The 18,965-nt window shown below is 40.9% G+C and overlaps 1 protein-coding gene across 3 annotated transcripts in view; it reads left to right on the top strand.

Moving 5' to 3' along the window:
- Window positions 1-18,965, top strand: part of DOCK1 (dedicator of cytokinesis 1) — a 551,011-nt gene that overhangs the window by 56,941 nt on the left and 475,105 nt on the right. For all 3 annotated transcript variants that reach the window (XM_073354059.2, XM_073354058.2, XM_078853851.1), the window contains exons 4-9: window positions 1,585-1,640; window positions 3,274-3,370; window positions 10,795-10,943; window positions 15,872-16,007; window positions 17,237-17,394; window positions 18,589-18,670. In XM_073354059.2, the coding sequence (XP_073210160.1) occupies window positions 1,585-1,640; window positions 3,274-3,370; window positions 10,795-10,943; window positions 15,872-16,007; window positions 17,237-17,394; window positions 18,589-18,670 (678 nt within the window). The remainder of the gene's footprint in view (window positions 1-1,584; window positions 1,641-3,273; window positions 3,371-10,794; window positions 10,944-15,871; window positions 16,008-17,236; window positions 17,395-18,588; window positions 18,671-18,965) is intronic.

Genomic DNA, 18,965 nt, shown 5'->3' with positions numbered 1-18,965 from the left:
CTTTCTCATTCCATTTCCACCCCTCTGCTTTCTTAAGGATTGGAGCTAAGTAGAGAGAACTTCTTCCTTTTACAATACCCTGGTCTTTCTGCTTCCTTTCCTTTCTTGGCTTATGTCTAGATTTTGCAGCTGACCCTTTTCTTACTTGCACATCCCATCCTTGACCTCCTGATACTGTCTCTTCTCTGACCAGTGTCTCTTGGTTGTTCCTCTGGCACTTGGCATTTTCTCCTGCTTTCTGAGTCTGTTCCTCAACTATGTTGTTCACTCCTTTCCTCCCATCCCTCTTGTGTATCTAATGTGTTTTGTATTCAAAGGATTGGGATGGAGGTTAAAAAGAAAGTTAACCACTCAAGGGCTGTAACTTGGTTCCCTCAGTTAAATTAACTTATGTGGGGGTTATGTTAAAGTGGCACCAACCTATGAAAAGTTAATGTTAATGTGTGCATGAATACAGAATTTTACAGCTTTTGCACAAAATTAGGTTCAGTTGTGGTTCTCTACCTTTGAGAGCTAGTCTAGGTGACTGGAAAATTTGCTGAGGTAAAATAAAATCTATCCATCTTTATTAGTGTTGGTACTGAGTAAGATCTGAAACATAGCTTAGATGTTTGTGTGTTTATAATCTCAAAATGTCTAATTTTTGGGTGTGAGTGTCAAGGCAAGATACTTGACCACTAGCTTTAAAAGCTGAGGTATGGGAAAGGTATCATCTTATCCTGGTTTAGGGGCATTTGTTAACTTTCAAATTAGATTTTAAAAGTTATGCCCTAATTCTAGGCTCTATAATTGGGGAGGGAGGCAACAACTCACTTTTAAAGTGTATTCGTTTCAGGCAAGCAGCCAGCTTCCAGCAGAAATCTTTTAAGAAATCCCTCATTGAAATGTGTATGCCTTGCGATGGTAGAATAGGTTGGGGGGGGGGTGTCTGTGTGTGTGTGTGTGTGTGTTACTGTGTGGCCAAGTCAGGTAACCAAAGGTGGTAGTTCCTATAACAAGGAGTCTGTTGCTGCAGACAGGGAAGACCAGGGTCAGGAGGACAGCAGGAGATACCTTTAGAGAGCAGGAGTAGAAACCTCTTCTGGGAGAGGCTTAAAAACAGGATAGGCAGCAGGGCCTGGGTTTGGGAAGGAACCATAAAGTCTGTGAGGGAAGAATTGAGTTGAACTGTTTTTGTTAATGAACCAGACCTAGAGAGGGGATGTGATTTAGCCCACGAGTCTACATGCATTCTTCTGGGAACTGAGTTGGGGAACCTGAGGCAGTAAATGCATGAGCAGAGGGGGAAGTGCATCTCCTTACAGGCCACTGTACTTTAACTAAGGAGCTACCTATGCTGTATAATGCAGTTTTATAAAGATAATATATAAAGTTAGGGACATAATAACAGTTTTAAAATACACATGCAAAATCAAATTCAGATCTGAGACATTCATAAAATAGCCTTTCTATTTAATGCTATTGAATAGAATATGAAAAATTCTGTGCAGAACAGAGTGTGGCTATTTGTTAGATAATGAATCTGAATGTATGTCTGGTTACCTATATATATAAAAAACCTAACTCTCTTTCCCCCCCCCAAAGGGCATATTTCCTGCTTCCTATATTCAGCTTAAAGAAGCAATAGTTGAAGGAAAAGGGTGAGTTGAGACTTGAAGTTTAACAAAAATAAAATACTTATTTGTGGAAATATAATTTCTGTGCTTTTATGACGAGGCTAATACCTCATTTTCTATTGGCTAATGAAAGGATGTGCTGAACACTTCAAAATTGATTCATAGATCTAAAGGCAAGAGGGAACCATTATGAGCAAATGTCTGACCTCCTGTGTACCACAGGCCATAGAATTTCATCCATTGATTACTGCATTGAGCATGATAGCTTTTAGTCTTGATTGAAACGCTCCAGATGATGGAGAGTTTATCACATTCCTTGACAAACTACTCCCCTGGTTAGTAATTACCCTGACTATTGAGCAGTTGAGTCGCATTTTCAGTTTCATTGTTTCTGACTTCAATTTCCTGCCATTGGATCTTATGCTTTGCTCTAGTAGGCTAAGGATGTCTCTAAGAGCAGATACATTCTCATTATGTTGGAACTTGTAGATGATGATGTTCAAGTCAGTTATTGATCTTTTCTTGAATAAGCTAAGTAAACTTAACTCTCCGTGGTAAGGTATCTGTTGTTTGTTGTCTTGCTGAGAAGCATTTCTACAAAAGATTATCCCAGTGCCACGTGTTGTTGTGTTATGTATATTCCACTGTCCTGAGTTTACTTGCCTGCAGACGTTTTGAGCTGTTATATAAAAGCAATTTATACTAATGAAACAGTGCTACATTGATGTGTATGAATTTGAACTCTGTTATCCATTTACTATACATGTGTATTAAAAGTCATAATACTGTTACAGAAGATCATTTAAAAAAGATATTTGTGAAACAAAAATAATGTTGAATGGAATTGACAAATGACTAGCCAGATATGAATGTTGGTGCAAAGAATTAAAATATTTCCTCCTTTTGCCTGATCTTTTTTTAACCCTCTTAAATATGTAAATGCTAAAACTACTTACTAATCATATGATTACTGCATAATGGCATCTTCCTGGCTGATTACAAAACTGCCTCTACGTGCTGCACTTTTGACATGCTAAAAGAGCTAACTATTGTTCCATACTCAGGTGATGCACTATTTTAAAATAGTCATCTAGAGACACCAATGGTGAAGACCTACAAAACAGGTTTTTCCTGTGTAAAAACGGTATTTTGCTAAAGGATCAATCATAATGGCATGATGTCATACATGCCACATAACTGGCTTTCCCCCAATCGGTTCCTACAAAATTAGTACATTAGTACTTTACAAAAGAAGTAAATAGTGTGATACACATGAAATGTTAATATTTGTGGAAATAATACTTAACTCTCACATAGTGCTTTTCATCAGTAGATCAGTATTGTTATCCCCATTTTTTAGATGGGGAAACTGATGGACAGAAGTGAAATGAGATTTGTGCAAGGTCATACATCAGGCCAGTGGCAGAGTCAAGAATGGAACCCCAGTCTCCTGAATCCCAGTCCAGTGCTCTGTGCAATAGGCCACATTTCTTCTGGCATATAGATATACTATATAACTTGTAATATGTTTATATTTTCTTTTGAATCCTGTTGTTATGGAATTGGATTTGAAACTTAGCACTACCAATCGCTTCTACAAATTGAACTATATTAACCATTTTACTATTCTACCAAAAATTGTTTTTGCGAACTTTAGACAGCATGAAACAGTCATACCCAGTGAGCTCCCACTGATTCAAGAAGTTACCACAACACTACGAGAGTGGTCCATAATATGGCGGCAGCTATATGTGGTAAGTAAAGTGCGCTAATTTTTTTCCTCTGTTTACAGTATTCTGGGCTTTATGAGTTGGGTGGAAAGAAGGAGAAAAGACGACATATTTAAAAAATTAGGAATAGTAGAATGTAAACTATAGAAAATCTATTTAACCAAGAAAAACAACAAGGAGTCCGGTGGCACCTTAAAGACTAACAGATTTATTTGGGCATAAGCTTTCGTGGGTAAAAAACCACTTCTTCAGATGCACTATTTAACCAAGGTCACTCTTTCCTTACTCTTACTCTCCCGAAGTAGCTCTGAAACTCATTTTGCAACGCTATTTTGGAGCTTCTGTGGCAAGGCAACCTGGCATACCTTTCCATACCGTGCCATGCTCTGAAAACTGTGGGTATGATATGCAGGATCAGGGACTTGGAGAGCAGGTCTTGGTATAGCAGTATCTTATGTTCTTACGAGACCATGGCATATACTAAGAGCTGAGGAATGATGCAACATGATTTAGTAACATGCCTGCCTGTGATTTCAGTCACCGCACCAAGAGGTAGTGACGTGAGCATGTCACCCTGGAGGGCTGGCTTTTTATCTGTTGTAGATTTTTGTAGACCAGATCAGATTTTTTTTAAAGTCAAAGAAATTTTTGGGCCTACGAAACTTTTCATTGATATTCTGTGCCAATTAACATCAACTCATGTATTATTATTATAATTATTATGTACAGATGAGTAGTGTTTACTGACTAGATCTTCATCCAGATTAGGCTCTTATTTAAAGTTTGCAGATGAATCAGGGCTAGGGTTTGATTTAGGATTTGATCATACCAAAGTCTCCAAACTTCATCTCATGAGACTTCAAATGAAATTTCAGCTATGTCCAAAAAGGAATCAGAAAATAGTCTCCATTCTGGGTTGGGATCTGACTCAGACCCTGTAAAATAGGGACAGATTTGGAATCAGGGATTCAAATTTGAAATCTCTTTTTCCTAAATTTAAAAATGGTTTGGATTTGGGTTCCAGTTTTGGCCCAGATAGCTTTGGAACAGTGGGGGTAATATAATATGACATATTTTGAAACTTAACACCATAGCTACCTCATCCTGGACAGTATTACTATGACACTGGAATAATGGAAAGGAACTGTGCTGTTATCTATTGGTGCCGTAGTTAGATATCTCATAATGGATGTTTCAAGGCTAAATCATTGTTAAATTATTTGCAATCTTCAGACTGAAGGGACTATAGAACTATAAAGTAGTACAGGATCTAGCTGTTCGTTACATACATGTTGTGTGATCAGGTAATGAAAGATCCCTATTGCAATATTTATCTTTAAGGCAGAGAGATTCAAGGTTATGAGAAATTCAGAAAACTGAGATTAACTTTTGTGGGGGTTAAAATATCCTTAAAATTAATCAATATAGGCCTTTTTGGCATATAAAGTATTAATCGACAAATTACATTGCTTTGTTTGGTTAGCACAAATTTTAAATTCTCAGTCCAGATTATTTTCATATGCATAAATTCTGAGTGAAAAGTTAGTACTCATTAATTAAACCAATATGGTAATATCTGTCTGACACGTACAGAACTTCTTAAAATTCAACAGCTGTGTTCTATGCATGCTTGTTTTTGATTACACAGAAGCATTTCACAAATGTACAACAATAAGCATTAATTGTCTGTCAGATTAACTGAAAAACTACAAGCTTGGAAAAAGGAAAGGAATACTTGTGGCACCTTAGAGACTAACCAATTTATTTGAGCATAAGCTTTCGTGAGCTACAGCTCACTTCATCGGATGCATACTGTGGAAAATACAGAAGATGTTTTTATACGCACAAACCATGAAAAAATGGGTGTTATCACAACAAAAGGTTTTCTTTCCCCCCACCCCACTCTGCTGCTGGTAATAGCTTCTGTAAAGTGATCACTCTCCTTACAATGTGTATGATAATCAAGGTGGGCCATTTCCAGCACAAATCCAGGTTTTCTCCCTCCCCCCCCGCCCCCCACAAACCCACTCTTCTGTTGGTAATAGCTTATCCAAAGCGATCGCTCTCCTTACAATGTGCACGATAACCAAGGTGGGCCACTTCCAGCACAAATCCAGGGTTTAACAAGAACGTCTGAGGAAGAGGGGCGGGGGGTAGGAAAAAACAAGGGGAAATAGGTTACCTTGCATAATGACTTAGCCACTCCCAGTCTCTATTCAAGCCTAAGTTAATTGTATCCAATTTGCAAATGAATTCCAATTCAGCAGTCTCTCGCTGGAGTCTGGTTTTGAAGTTTTTCTGTTGTAGTATCGCAACTTTCATGTCTGTAATCGCGTGACCAGAGAGATTGAAGTGTTCTCCGACGGTTTATGAATGTTATAATTCTTGACATCTGATTTGTGTCCATTTATTCTTTTACGTAGAGACTGTCCAGTTTGACCAATGTAAATGGCAGAGGGGCATTGCTGGCACATGATGGCATATATCACATTGGTAGATGTGCAGGTGAACGAGCCTCTGATAGTGTGGCTGATGTTATTAGGCCCTGTGATGGTGTCCCCTGAATAGATATGTGGGCACAGTTGGCAATGGGCTTTGTTGCAAGGATAGGTTCCTGGATTAGTTGTTCTGTTGTGTGGTATGTGGTTGCTGGTGAGTATTTGCTTCAGGTTGGGGAGCTGTCTGTAGGCAAGGACTGGCCTGTCTACCAAGATTTGTGAGAGTGTTGGGTCATCTTTCAGGATAGGTTGTAGATCCTTGATAATGCGTTGGAGGGGTTTTAGTTGGGGGCTGAAGGTGATGGCTAGTGGCGTTCTGTTATTTTCTTTGTTAGGCCTGTGCTGTAGTAGTTGACTTCTGGGAACTCTTCTGGCTCTATCAATCTGTTTCTTCACTTCTGCAGGTGGGTATTGTAGTTGTAAGAAAGCTTGACAGAGATCTTGTAGGTGTTTGTCTCTGTGTGAGGGGTTGGAGCAAATGCGGTTGTATCGCAGAGCTTGGCTGTAGACGATGGATCGTGTGGTGTGGTCAGGGTGAAAGCTGGAGGCATGTAGGTAGGAATAGCGGTCAGTAGGTTTCTGGTATAGGGTGGTGTTTATGTGACCATCGTTTATTAGCACCGTAGTGTCCAGGAAGTGGATCTCTTGTGTGGACTGGACCAGGCTGAGGTTGATGGTGGGATGGAAATTGTTGAAATCATGGTGGAATTCCTCAAGGGCTTCTTTTCCATGGGTCCAGATGATGAAGAGGTCATCAATATAGCGCAAGTAGAGTAGGGGTGTTAGGGGACGAGAGCTGAGGAAGCGTTGTTCTAAGTCAGTCATAAAAATGTTGGCATACTGTGGGGCCATGCGGGTACCCATAGCAGTGCCACTGATTTGAAGGTATACATTGTCCCCAAATGTAAAATAGTTATGGGTAAGGACAAAGTCACAAAGTTAAGCCACCAGGTTAGCCGTGACATTATCGGGGATAGTGTTCTTGATGGCTTGTAGTCCATCTTTGTGTGGAATGTTGGTGTAGAGGGCTTCTACATCCATAGTGGCCAGGATGGTGTTATCAGGAAGATCACTGATGGATTGTAGTTTCCTCAGGAAGTCAGTGGTGTCTCGAAGGTAGCTTGGAGTTAGTTATGAATATTTTGTGATGATCTGGGCAGTTTCAGATAGTCTGTTTCTGTTTAAATACAGTGATTTTAAAAAATTATGGCTGAAATGCAAATAGTATTATTGTAGTCTAATACCACATTAGAGGAGATGCAGCATCCCGGTGCTCTTAGTTTGACGAATGTAAGATTAGCAAACCCACCTTCTTTAAAGAAAATGGGAAATTTCCACTTCAAAGTATGTTCTGTGCTATTTGATGCAAAATTTCTAGATGTCACGAACAGCTGTATGAAATGTATATTATGTGACTTCTGTTTTTATGGCAAAAGTAAAGTGAATATCCTCGAAAAATAAGATTTTGAGAACGTAACTTGGGAAAAGTGAAGATAACAAGGAAATAAATTACTACTTGAGTGTGGTACTGAGCATGTCTCACATAAAGGGACACTTAAAAGAAGCTAGAAACTTTGACTGTTACAGGGTCTGATGCAAAATCCACTGCAGTCAATGGAAATGTTCTGACACACTTCTATGGGCTTTGGATGAGGCCCACAAAGGAGAAGGAAGGAGAGACAAAATGAATTATGTTGGAAGTGAATCAGAGGATGAGATGTAATATGGTACAGTTGAGGCGAGAGAGAGAATATCAGATGCAAATGAATATAAAGTAGAAATTTGACTACTAATTTAATTTACTACTAATTTAATACTAGAGCAGTAATGCTTTTCTGGTGCAAGAGAAGGATGTGTGGGGCAGGACCTGGAAGGGACAAAATATGAAAGGGGCAGAATTGGGAAGAATAACTAGGAAGAACAGAATGAGAAATGACCCTGGCTGTCGGGGAGAATGGTTTCTCTGGTTGCCTGCTGTGCACTATCCTCCTCATCTTCCTTGTCCCCCAAATCCTCATCCCTGTTGCATGAGACTCCTCGCTTGCAGGTTTCCATGGACAGGGGTGATTAAGTGGTTGGGGGCCCCCCCTAGAACTGTATGCAGCTCATCATAGAAGCTGCATGTCTGGGGCTCTGACCCGGAGTGGCCGTTTGCCTCTTTGTTTTTTTGGTCGGCTTGCCTGAGCTCCTTAATTTTCATGCGGCACTGCTGCGGGTCCCTGTTGTAGCCTCTGTCCATCATGCCCTTGGAGATTTTTGCAAATATTTTGGCATTTCGTCTTTTGGAACGGAGTTCTCATAGCACGGATTCGTCTCCCCATACAGCGATCAGACCCAGTACCTCCCATTCAATCCATGCTGGAGCTCTTTTGCGATTCTGGGACTGCATGGTCACCTGTGCTGATGAGCTCGCCACGCTGTTCCAAACAGGAAATGAAATTCAAAAGTTCCCGGTGCTTTTCCTGTGTATCTGGCTAGTGCATCTGAGTTGAAAGTGCTGTCCAGAGCGGTCACAATGGAGCACTCTGGGATAGCTCCCGGTGGCCAGTACCGTTGAATTGCGTCCACACTAACCCAAATTCGACCTGGAGATGTCAATTTCTGCGGTGATCTTGTCGGGGAGGAGTACAGAAGTCGATTTTAAGAGCCCTTTAAATTGACAAAAATGGCTTCGTCATGTGGACGGGTGCAGGGTTAAATTGATCTAACGCTGCTAAATTAGACCTAAACTTGTAGTGTAGACCAGGGCTTAGTTATCCCTGCTAGTCCTTGTGGGACTGATAAATAGCATTGAGCCTGATCATGGCCTGCATGGGAGATCTCAGTGAAATATCATGACTGCAGGAAGATGTTGGCAATTCCCTTTTGGATCAGTACTGAATCGGTGGCCTAGCATGTACTGCATGACATTATGATGTTGGAAGTGCTATCTTTCTGATCAGATATAACTGAGGTTCTGACTAGGGTTGTCACCCCCTGAGGTACAAAAAAACCAAGACATCCAGGATGAGCCTGAGTGCAAAAAACTAAAATTGGACAGCTGGCAGTGTGTACTAAACGCCCTTACAGATTTCCCAGGACAGCTGTATCAAAGGACAATCCTGGGAAAACCTGGGCAGGTGGCGACCCTAGATCTGACTACTTCTCATTTCTTTAAATATATCACAGTCTCTTTTTTAAGAATAGGGAGATTAACCCTGGTTTGCTGGCAAATGCCAACTGAGGTAAGTAATCTGTCTGCTTAATAGCCATTGTAGTTTCTCTGCTGGATATAACTAGGGCCCTACCAATTTCACGGCCATGAAAAATGTGTCACGGACTGTGAAATCTTGTCGGTCGCCCACCCCCTCCACCCCCCCAATAAAATCTGGTCTTTTGTGTGCTTTTACTCTATAGTATACAGATTTCACAGGGGAGACCAACGTTTCTCAAATTGGGGGTCCTGACGCAAAAAGGAGTTGCAGGGGGGTTGCAAGGTTATTTTAGGGGGGGGTCGCAGTACTGCCACCCTTAGTTCTGTGCTGCCTTCAGAGGTGGGTGGCTGGAGAGCAGCAGCTGTTGGCCGGGCGCCCAGCTCTGAAGGCGGTGCCCAGCCAGCAGCAGCGCAGAAGTAAGGGTGACAATACCATACCATGCCACCCTTACTTCTGCACTGCTGCCTTCAGAGCTGGGTGGCCGGAGAGCGGCAGCTGCTGACTGAGGGCCCAGCTCTGCAGGCAGCAGTGCAGAAGTAAGGGTGACAATACCGTACTGTGCCATCCTTACTTCTGCGCTGCTGCTGGTGGTGGCTCTGCCTTCAAAGCTGGGCTCCCGGTCAGCAGCCGCCGCTCTCCAGCTGCCAGCTCTGAAGGCAGCGCCGCCAGCAGCAGCGCAGAAGTAAGGGTAACAGTACTGCAACCCCCCTACCCCCTTGGAAAAACCCTGCGACAGCCGCCCCCCCCCAACTCCTTTTTGGGTCACGACCCCTACAATTGCAACACCATGAAATTTCAGATTTAAATAGATGACATCATGAAATTTATGATTTTTAAAATCCCGTGACTGTGGAAATTGACTGAAATGGGCCATAAATTTGGTAGGGCCCTAGATATAACATTCACTTGCTGCCCTAAACTGTTGTGTAGCATTGCTGTGCACTGTTAAGCAACCACTGCATCTCACTCCAGAGGTGGCCCTGTTTCATGGTTGCTAAAGTTTAATCCTGTGTGTATTTATAAAAATACTATCAGAGAAATTATTTCTTCCGTCTCAAATATGGAATTCCATCTCCCTGTCCCCTGCTTTCTACCTTATTTTCCCCTCCTCCAAAATATTCTACTGCTCTGATGTGCTAGAGAGCCTGTATTCAATTCTGAGCTAGACAGGTTAAGATCTGATCTCTTGCAACCCCAGAGCTCTGTAAACAGATATTCAGTATCATCATAGATCCAGAAACACCTCTTCTTTTAAAGGCAGAACAAGTCCATCACCTCCACCCCAGTAAATTATACAGTATTACATTAGTCTTTAAAGCCAAGGTGTTCTTTCCCATATTATTCCTATAATGTTCCTGCTGTCTGTCTGTCCTTCTGAATTCTGTGTAATGCCTGGTCCGTGGAAAGATACCATATAAACAAAAAAGATGCCTTAATCCTGAATCATTCACTGTATTGAGTAAATCATGGTCAATGTTTTAAAGGGACTTAGGTTCCTAAATCAGTATTTAGTCACCTAAATAGGAGACAAGACTTTGAAAAGTGCTGAGAACCCAACAGTTGCCATTGAGAGGACAGCTACATGCTCAGCATTATTGGAAACCAGGCCTCTAATTTTGGAGCCTAGCTTTAGACACCTAATTTTGAATCTCATGGCCCATATTTTTAATATGTCATATAAAAACTCTAAAATGTGCTTAGTTATTTACCTTTTTAGAATAACATTTACAGTCTTGTTTATTTTATTTTCAAACAGCAAGATAACAGAGATATGTTCCACAGTGTACGACATATGATATATGATCTTATTGAATGGAGATCACAGATACTTTCTGGAACTCTACCCCAAGATGAGCTCAAGGAAATGAAAAAGAAAGTGACTGCCAAAATAGATTATGGAAACAGGTTTGTGATGACTACTTCATAGGGTGTGCTTCTTGAGAGAGTGGGGGGAACCAGCCTTGTCGTATTATATAGCAGTTCGAAGGCACCGGATATACATGAAGAAAGTATTTCTGTAAGGAGTAGTACTTGTAGTTTAAGTAGCAATCTTTTTAGAGTACGGCAAAGTGGGAAAAATTGCAATATAAAAGCATTTTTGATACAGTACAAATTATAATTTGTGTACTAGACTCCTTCTGTTAAACTGTCACTCATAAACTTTGTGACACTATCAGTTTGATGTCAGATTAAAGCTATGATTTTTCTGAGGTCAGATGAAAGATGTAAATTGTTCCTGTCTTTCAAAACCCTTTGCCAATTCACATAAACGGTAGCTGCCTCTCTAGCACCATCAGCTGTTTGCACTCTGAACTTGTTAATGCTCTCATGCAGTGCTAGAGGATTTGTCTGGGAAACGTGGGGTATCTCATTGTGCTGCTGCTTGTGTAGTATCTAGCTTGTATTAATGGTTATACTGTTGATTAGATTTCATAAGCATTTATATTCATCCAGAAGATGAGGATAAAAACCAGGAATGGCACCTAATCAACGACAAATGTTACAATGGGGCATGCATCAGATATGTCAGCAACTTAGATGAGGTGACTTTTGATTTAAGGCTAAGCCTTCTGAAAACTATTCGGATGGAGGAAATGTTGTGTTTGAAAATTGAACTGGTTAATGGTAGATTTAAATCATCCCATGGTAAGGAGGAATGCCGTACTATTCAGTTGTGACATTATTTTTAATTGAAAGCGAGGAATCTTACCTTGCTTATACACAAAATTGGAATCTGGTCAACGTAGCAGTCTGAATAACGAGAAGGTGGGGTAATATAAGGTTATTGAACTCCTGGGGATGGAAGATTGATCAGCCAAACTTTCTTTAAGTGCCACTGTAGTATGATTAGCTCATGAGGATTCATCAGTTTGTGCTTTGCTACTTAAATATTGCAGGTTTTTCAGTTCTTGTGCCCATGTACTTTATCAGCAAAATTAGTGATAAAAAAATCGCTAACTCCATTCAGTAAGTAATTTAGCATTTATAATCCAAGATATGGTCTGTTGTACCCCAGTAGACAGTTAACCAGATGTTGTTGATATTATTTGTTTGGCTACTGTATTTTACCATCTGGCTAAGGAGTTGGTTAAAGTTACTCTGAATAACGTCCAGATGCTCAGTGTTCAACACAATAGAACATCTTGTACTGTGTTTTTTATTCATAATGTTCTGATGGACTAATTAAGTGATTAAAACATTCCCTGTAGAATAGGGGAGAGAATTGAATTTGAACTTTTGAGTAAATATGCACATTTTAAAGGGTGCAGTATCTTTTTAGTACAGCCATATATCGTGTTTTGCGTAAAATGAAATAAAATGACAATTTTTAATATCCAGACATAAGAAATATTCATTATGCATTAAATATATACTGTCTGGATTTCATGTATGTGCTTGCTTTTCCCATTGTTTACTGAAAGTAATTGGTTTTTACATAAATAAAGGCAGGATACTAATTTTATTGTGCTGCAATAATCAAAAACGTAATCATTGTGGATTTATGGACTTTTGTTTTTTAAATGGGTAGATATGAGATTATGAGACTGGATCAGTTTATTGTGTGTCAATGACAGGTGTCTTTTTGGGGTTGAAAAGCTGATTGTAAACAAAATGAAACACTTGGGAACAACTCCTTAGTCATCAACATGTTTTTACAAATGTCACGTGTAAGTTAAAGAGAAATGAAAAGATAAAATCAATGTAGTTTCTGCTCCTGTTCATTTGACAATCTGCGCCAGTGGGTTTCCTCTCTGTTGTTCATAGTTGCAAGGTGGAATGATCAGTCACTGAGTATTAGATTATTTTCCCCCCCCGTGCCTGTCTACATTCTTCTAGACACAGGATGGCTCCGGTGCTTTTCTTAGCTCCAGGCAGATGCATTTGGCTTCTCACAGAGAGGACAACTGGCTGGATGGGTGTGCCAGATATCTCCAGTGGCAGGCTCCTGTAGCCACAGTTGTTGTAAATCCTCTCGTTCTGCTTCCCAACCTAAGCTAGGAGTGTCTCTGCCTTCTCACGACAGGCAGGAGAGGGTGTCATGTCCACACCTGTGGTAGCAGTGGCAGATGAGGATGCCGTGCCTGCTCTTTATCTCAGGCTTCAGTCGGAGAGTCCAGCTCCTCACCAGGTAGCCCTCCGTAGGAGCTGAAGCTAGTCAATGTGTATATTGCAAGGTTTCCTGAACTGTCCTCTGGCAATCCCACTCTCTTTAGCACTCATGTTCCACTCCAGAGCAAACAGTATTTCAAAGAACCCACTGTCACAGATCCAGTTGGGCACCCTCTTGCAGAGGGAATCCAAGCCTCTGTGTCCCTGGATGGCTTAAGCCCCTCAAGGCTGAATGGAATCCGGCCACCCCTCTAATCTCTGGGTCCCTCGGCACATTCTCTGGGTGTAGACTTCCTGTCTGCACCTCATCCTGAGAGCTGGAAACTGCTGTCCAGCTGCCTAGCCCCTCTGGGCTCAATGCTGACCCTTCAGACTCCCTCATACTTAAACACATCTTCTCCCAGAACTGCACCCCAAAGGTGTGAACTTTCTGGTTTGCAGTAGAATTCTCTCCTGGGGCATGCAGTAGTTGTAAAGCATTTTAAACACAGGAGAGGTACAGATCTAACACATTTGCCCTTTTTGTCATCTGCGCAAACTTTCCCCCAGCACTGTGCTATTGTGCATGCTTCGAGGGCAGATGCAGCCTTTGGTGCAGCTGTTCTTTGATCTGTACTAGATCGGTGATCCTGGCACCCACCCCCAGAAGTTTGTATGCTGCTTGGAACTCATCTACAGTGAAGGACGCATAGAGACAACTACTCTAACAAGGAGCGATTCCTTACCTGTACAGTCACTGCAGTTCTTCGAGATTTTCTGTTCCGATTAATGCCCTACTACCTGCCCTTCTTCCCCTCTACTTTGAAGTCCTTGCCTTGGCTGGATTGCCTAGTGGAGAAGGTACCGGAGCGGCGACTGGTCCACCCTAACCTATATGCCCTTGAATCAGAACATAAGAATGTATAAGGCACAGATGCAGATCTTGCAGACGCTGCAACCAAAAATCTCGGGTCAAAAGCCTGAGGGTTTGCACACGTCTGAAGTGTAGCACACATAGGGCTAAAACATCTCAAAGAACTCCAGTTATTGTATGGGTAAGTAACCCCTCCTTCCCTTGGGAACCCTTCTGGGCTCAGGAAAGCAGGGAGGGCTTCCTGCATTATGCAGCCTCTGAATGCTAAGTTGCTGGAGACAAGAGACTCTGACCCATCAGCTCTTCACTATTGATAACTTTCAGCCCCTTCTGTCAGGTGACATCCAGCTCCGCCTTCCCAGTTGACCAGAAAAGCCTGCCAGGTGACTTTGTCATCCTGAGGACCTGTCCCCTGCTAAACCTGTTCTGCTGGTTGGGAGCCCATCTTTTGTAAAGAGCTGCTCTCCTTCACTGGAAGAGCAGTTAACTGTGAGAACTCTTTTGTTATTCTTTTGCCCCAAACCTTTGGAATTTTGGCCCTACATAGAGGCAAACGGACAGCAGAGAAGGCAAAAGGATGCACGTTCAAAATTGAGTTTGCAGCCTGGTAAAGACACAGAATTTGTAATCTAACTTTGTTCATGACTTCTACAGACAGATTCCTAAATCATTACATCCTCTGCCCCAGCTTTTCTGAGCAGCAGACCAATTAACTTTAGCACTCCAATCCTTTCTCCTAACGTAGGGACAGATGATCGTTCTGTACAAAGACCCTGGAACACCACAGCACTTGGCACTCCCTTCCTCCTTCAACTCAAGGCAAATCATTGAAGAGTTTCTTGCACTGAGACTGGAGGATGCGCAACTTCTTAACAGTCCCGTGTTTCCTCCTCTCATGGGAATGATACTCTCAGGCCATTAATTTAAGGTCCTCACATGGTAGTGTTTTATTTCAGGTAATCTGGAACATTATCTAGAGGGGATTTTCCCTGGGATCCTGTCCTTGGTGTGTCACGCTGTCAAAGACTCCATGGCTCCATATGCTCATGAGGCTTCTCCTTTACCTTTATGGGTGGCTCCTCCAGCTTCCGCACCCAGCTAGAAATGGTCCAGAGTCTTCCCTGCAGAAGAGAGGAAGGAGAAACTGCTACCTCCTGTCTATGTGCTTCCTGCTCAGAAGAGTCAGGCTTTGTATGACACATTTCCATGCTGGATTAGGATTCACCCAGTTGAGATTTCTTGGACTCTAAGTTTTAGCAAACTCCTGATGAAAGGACTGCCAAAACAAGAATTCACAGGAGAACAGGAAAGAGTAATTCCCTGAGGATATTTGGAAGATTAAGACCTTGGCCAAGATTGTTAGAGAGACTTGGAGCTATATAAACTGTATGTTCTTCATGCCTTGGTTTTATGACAAGTTCTGGAGCTTGCACGGTGGAAAACAGGTGATCCTCCCAAAAGATAGACTGTGTGTATGGGGAAAAAAAAATCTTTCTGAACAGGCTAACCCTTGAAACTTGAATCCTACTGACAGAAAATTGTACTCTTCCTTAAGGAATGATAAAGGTCTTAGTATCTCCTTTGCTGGGTCTCATAGCTTTTGCTTCTATAGATTTGTGGATTTCTAAAGGAACATGGAACTGCCTGCCAAGGAAGATTTTTAAAAAAGAAGCTAGAACTCATTTTTTTGACAGCCAATTTGTATGTGATACTACTTACTTTGTTTGTCCAGAATGTCAAATGAGACAGATCAGAAAAAGAGATTTTTCTTTTCATATAAATCAGGTATCTGTGATTACATATTCAACATTCTGCAACTCTTGCAGGCCTTTTATGCGTAATGATAAGTAATCTGTAACTTTTTACATAGGATTCTCGATTTGGATCTGGTTGTAAGGGATGAAGATGGCAACATTTTAGATCCAGAACAAACCAGCACAATCAGCCTTTTCAGAGCTCATGAAATAGCTTCCAAGCAAGTTGAGGAAAGACTACTAGAAGAAAAGGTAAGATACACTATCCCCAACTGTTATCTTTTTAAATTAAGAATCATGTAAATTAATGTCAAAAATAATGATAAAATATAATTAAAGCAGGAATTTGGCTTAGTCTTCTGTTTTAGTCCATGAAGCATTCTCAAGATTAAAAGTATCAAAAATACATTGTGTAGCTCATCTTATTTGGGCTGCATAACTTACCCACCTTTTAAAACATGATTCCTATACTTCAGAAGTGTCAATGTTGATATAATATTCTACCAATAAATTAATTAATTGATGGATTACTATGAGAGAGAACTACGAAGATGACGTGAGAGAGGAGATGCATATTTAATTAAATTGTATATATTAATGGTGGTTTTTCTTGAGGCTTAATTTGGGATACAGTGCTCTAGTTCAGATCAATTAATATTTTCATTAGGATTGTATATGGCATCCGTATCCTGAGTTTAAAAATGCACTTGCTGAATCATCTGTGGCAAGTAAAAAGGTTCCCTGGTAAATGTGCGGGCAAAGCAAAAATTTTGCAGAATTTAAACTTCGCTTAAAAAATAAAATTCTCTCTCCTAAAGACCCATCCAAATGTGAACTTTGAAATCTGCTCTTCTTGAGCTTTATGTAGATGGTTTTATTGTCTCTGATGCTACTCACTGGTTTGCCAAGCAGGAGCAGAGCATAATTAACAAGGGTCTGGATAGGTTGTGCTGATGTTTACTGTCGTCTTCTTGTTGCTCTTGGGAAAGCTTGAAGCAGCAACAACAGAGGTAGGCCCCAAAGTCATCCATTGTGGAGAAAGACTAAAGAACTAGGGAAAGGGCAGAGTAGCGATCCTGTCTTCTCCCCCTTCTTTCCTTGCAGCCTGTAGGAGGCTAGGGAAAAAGTAGAAGAGTGGAGACAGAAGGAAAGCTCTTCTGTTCTAGCAGACAAATTTGAAGCTCAATCCTTTGCTCCATTCTGTCCATTCCCCCTTGGTAGCTAGAAACTATACAAAACAGAACTCCAAGGAGGATCCAGGTAGAGTAGCCTGCCAGAAATCTCAGCACCCTTCCCGTTCCCACTATAGAAAATGGCAAGGAGCTTCTTCCCCCTGGAGGGGACACACACTTCTTTTGCCCTAAATGTTTCAGGTAAACGTTTTGTAGTGGAAGGGTAAGATTTAAGGATATGATTTAAGGGCGTGATTCTAGTTGTTAGTGCTGTTTAAATTTGACTGTTTTGTCTCTCTTAAATTACAGTCTCAAAAGCAGAACATTGATATTAACAGACAAGCCAAATTTGCTGCCACACCTTCATTTGCTTTATTTGTAAATTTGAAAAATGTAGTCTGCAAAATAGGAGAAGATGCTGAAGTCCTGATGTCTCTGTACGACCCACTAGAATCAAAGTTTATCAGGTTAGTGTCGTCTGTCTGTTGCATTATGTATACCTGTTTATCTTGTGCCTCTCTGGATTTGGTCAAGGAGTCACAGCAGATTGGAGAGGGCTTTTGGAAGGTCAGTTTGCTGGGTAAACTGTAGCGGAAAGTTAGCTGGGAAGCCTGCATTATACAGCACTTCATCTGCTTTATTCAACACAGCAACAGATTAGTCTTCCTTGCTTCAGCACGTTAGAAATTTGTAGTGTTCCTTATCTCATTGTCTTTAGTTCCACCTATGTAGAAGTAAATGACACATGAACAAGGCTTGGCTCATTCACTGTTCAGCTGCCTTGGCAGTCATCAGAGAGAGTGAGTGTTCTGGATCCCCTGTTTCCTTACAGGGACTGCATTCTACTAGGCTGAAGAAGAATTGCTCTTCTATTCATATTACATGCACAAAGCACAATGACAGCTGCTCACCGAGTAAATGTTCCTGTGATTGTAATAAAAGAGAAGCACACCTGTTGTGATATCAGGTTTAAAGAGACAAAAGAGTATATTACTTTTTGACCCCTGTAAAACTTCATCATTAGTATCCATATGTGGCTATATGAATTATAAAATTACTTCTGTAGGCATCTTAAAGTTAATGTTGATACATTTTTGGTTTAGATTTTGAAGTGTGGTTCTACTCTAAAAAGTGACTTTAAAAATGCAATTATGTGGTACCATATTTGTGACTCACTAAACAGATTAGGTGTGGAAATCAGATGGTTGGTTTGTGTTTTTGTCAAATTGCCTGCCATGCCATGAGAACTGAAAGTCAAGCTGGGTTCTTTTGGCTCATGCATCACCAATGGCAGAACTCAGTTAATTGTCCTACTGTTTCATGAGCTGAGTAAGAATCCAGCTCATTGTCCCAGAGCTGCACTGTCACTCCTGTATTAACAGGTGTAAAACACTGAAACTAAACCCTCCCCCTCCCAAAATAATAAGAAAACCCAAAAATATAATTTAGTCTGTGAAATGGCAATGTTTACACACAAGGAACAAGCAATTGGGTAAGAAGGTGCTATTTAGTATAATCACTTTACTGAGCAGAACCTCGCTTATAGTGCTGAAAAATGGGTTGTTTAATGTGAACTTAACCTAATTTTGTAACATCTGAGCTCATATGTATATCTAAATACATACATATATATATATATATTAAAAACCTTGTTCTTACAGTGAAAACTATCTAGTTCGATGGTCAAGTTCTGGGCTGCCTAAAGACATAGACAGGTTACATAATCTTCGAGCTGTGTTCACTGTAAGTGTGCTTTTGTTTTTGCAGTGTTTAAAATGCTTTGTTTCCTATCTTGAAAAATGCTAAAGAGTTTTAACAGGTAGTAGACTACCTCTGCAGACTTGAATTTAGGTCTTGGAGAAACTTGTAAGTCACTCCTTGTTAATTACTCTAATGCAATTTCTGACAACTGTGGTTCATGTGGGTAAAGGCCAAGTTGAACCTCTGACAATTGTGAAAAAGATTTAAACTGTTCAAAAATAGTTGGACTCTTTGGCTTCTGTGTAAATTAATGGCTTAAGTATTGTTATGAAAATTC

This window comes from Lepidochelys kempii, chromosome 7 (genome assembly GCF_965140285.1).
Source record: "Lepidochelys kempii isolate rLepKem1 chromosome 7, rLepKem1.hap1, whole genome shotgun sequence".
In the NCBI taxonomy this organism is placed as follows: Eukaryota; Metazoa; Chordata; order Testudines; family Cheloniidae; genus Lepidochelys; species Lepidochelys kempii.
Note: the sequence above shows the minus strand (reverse complement) of the source record. Positions and strands in the feature narration are given on the sequence as shown.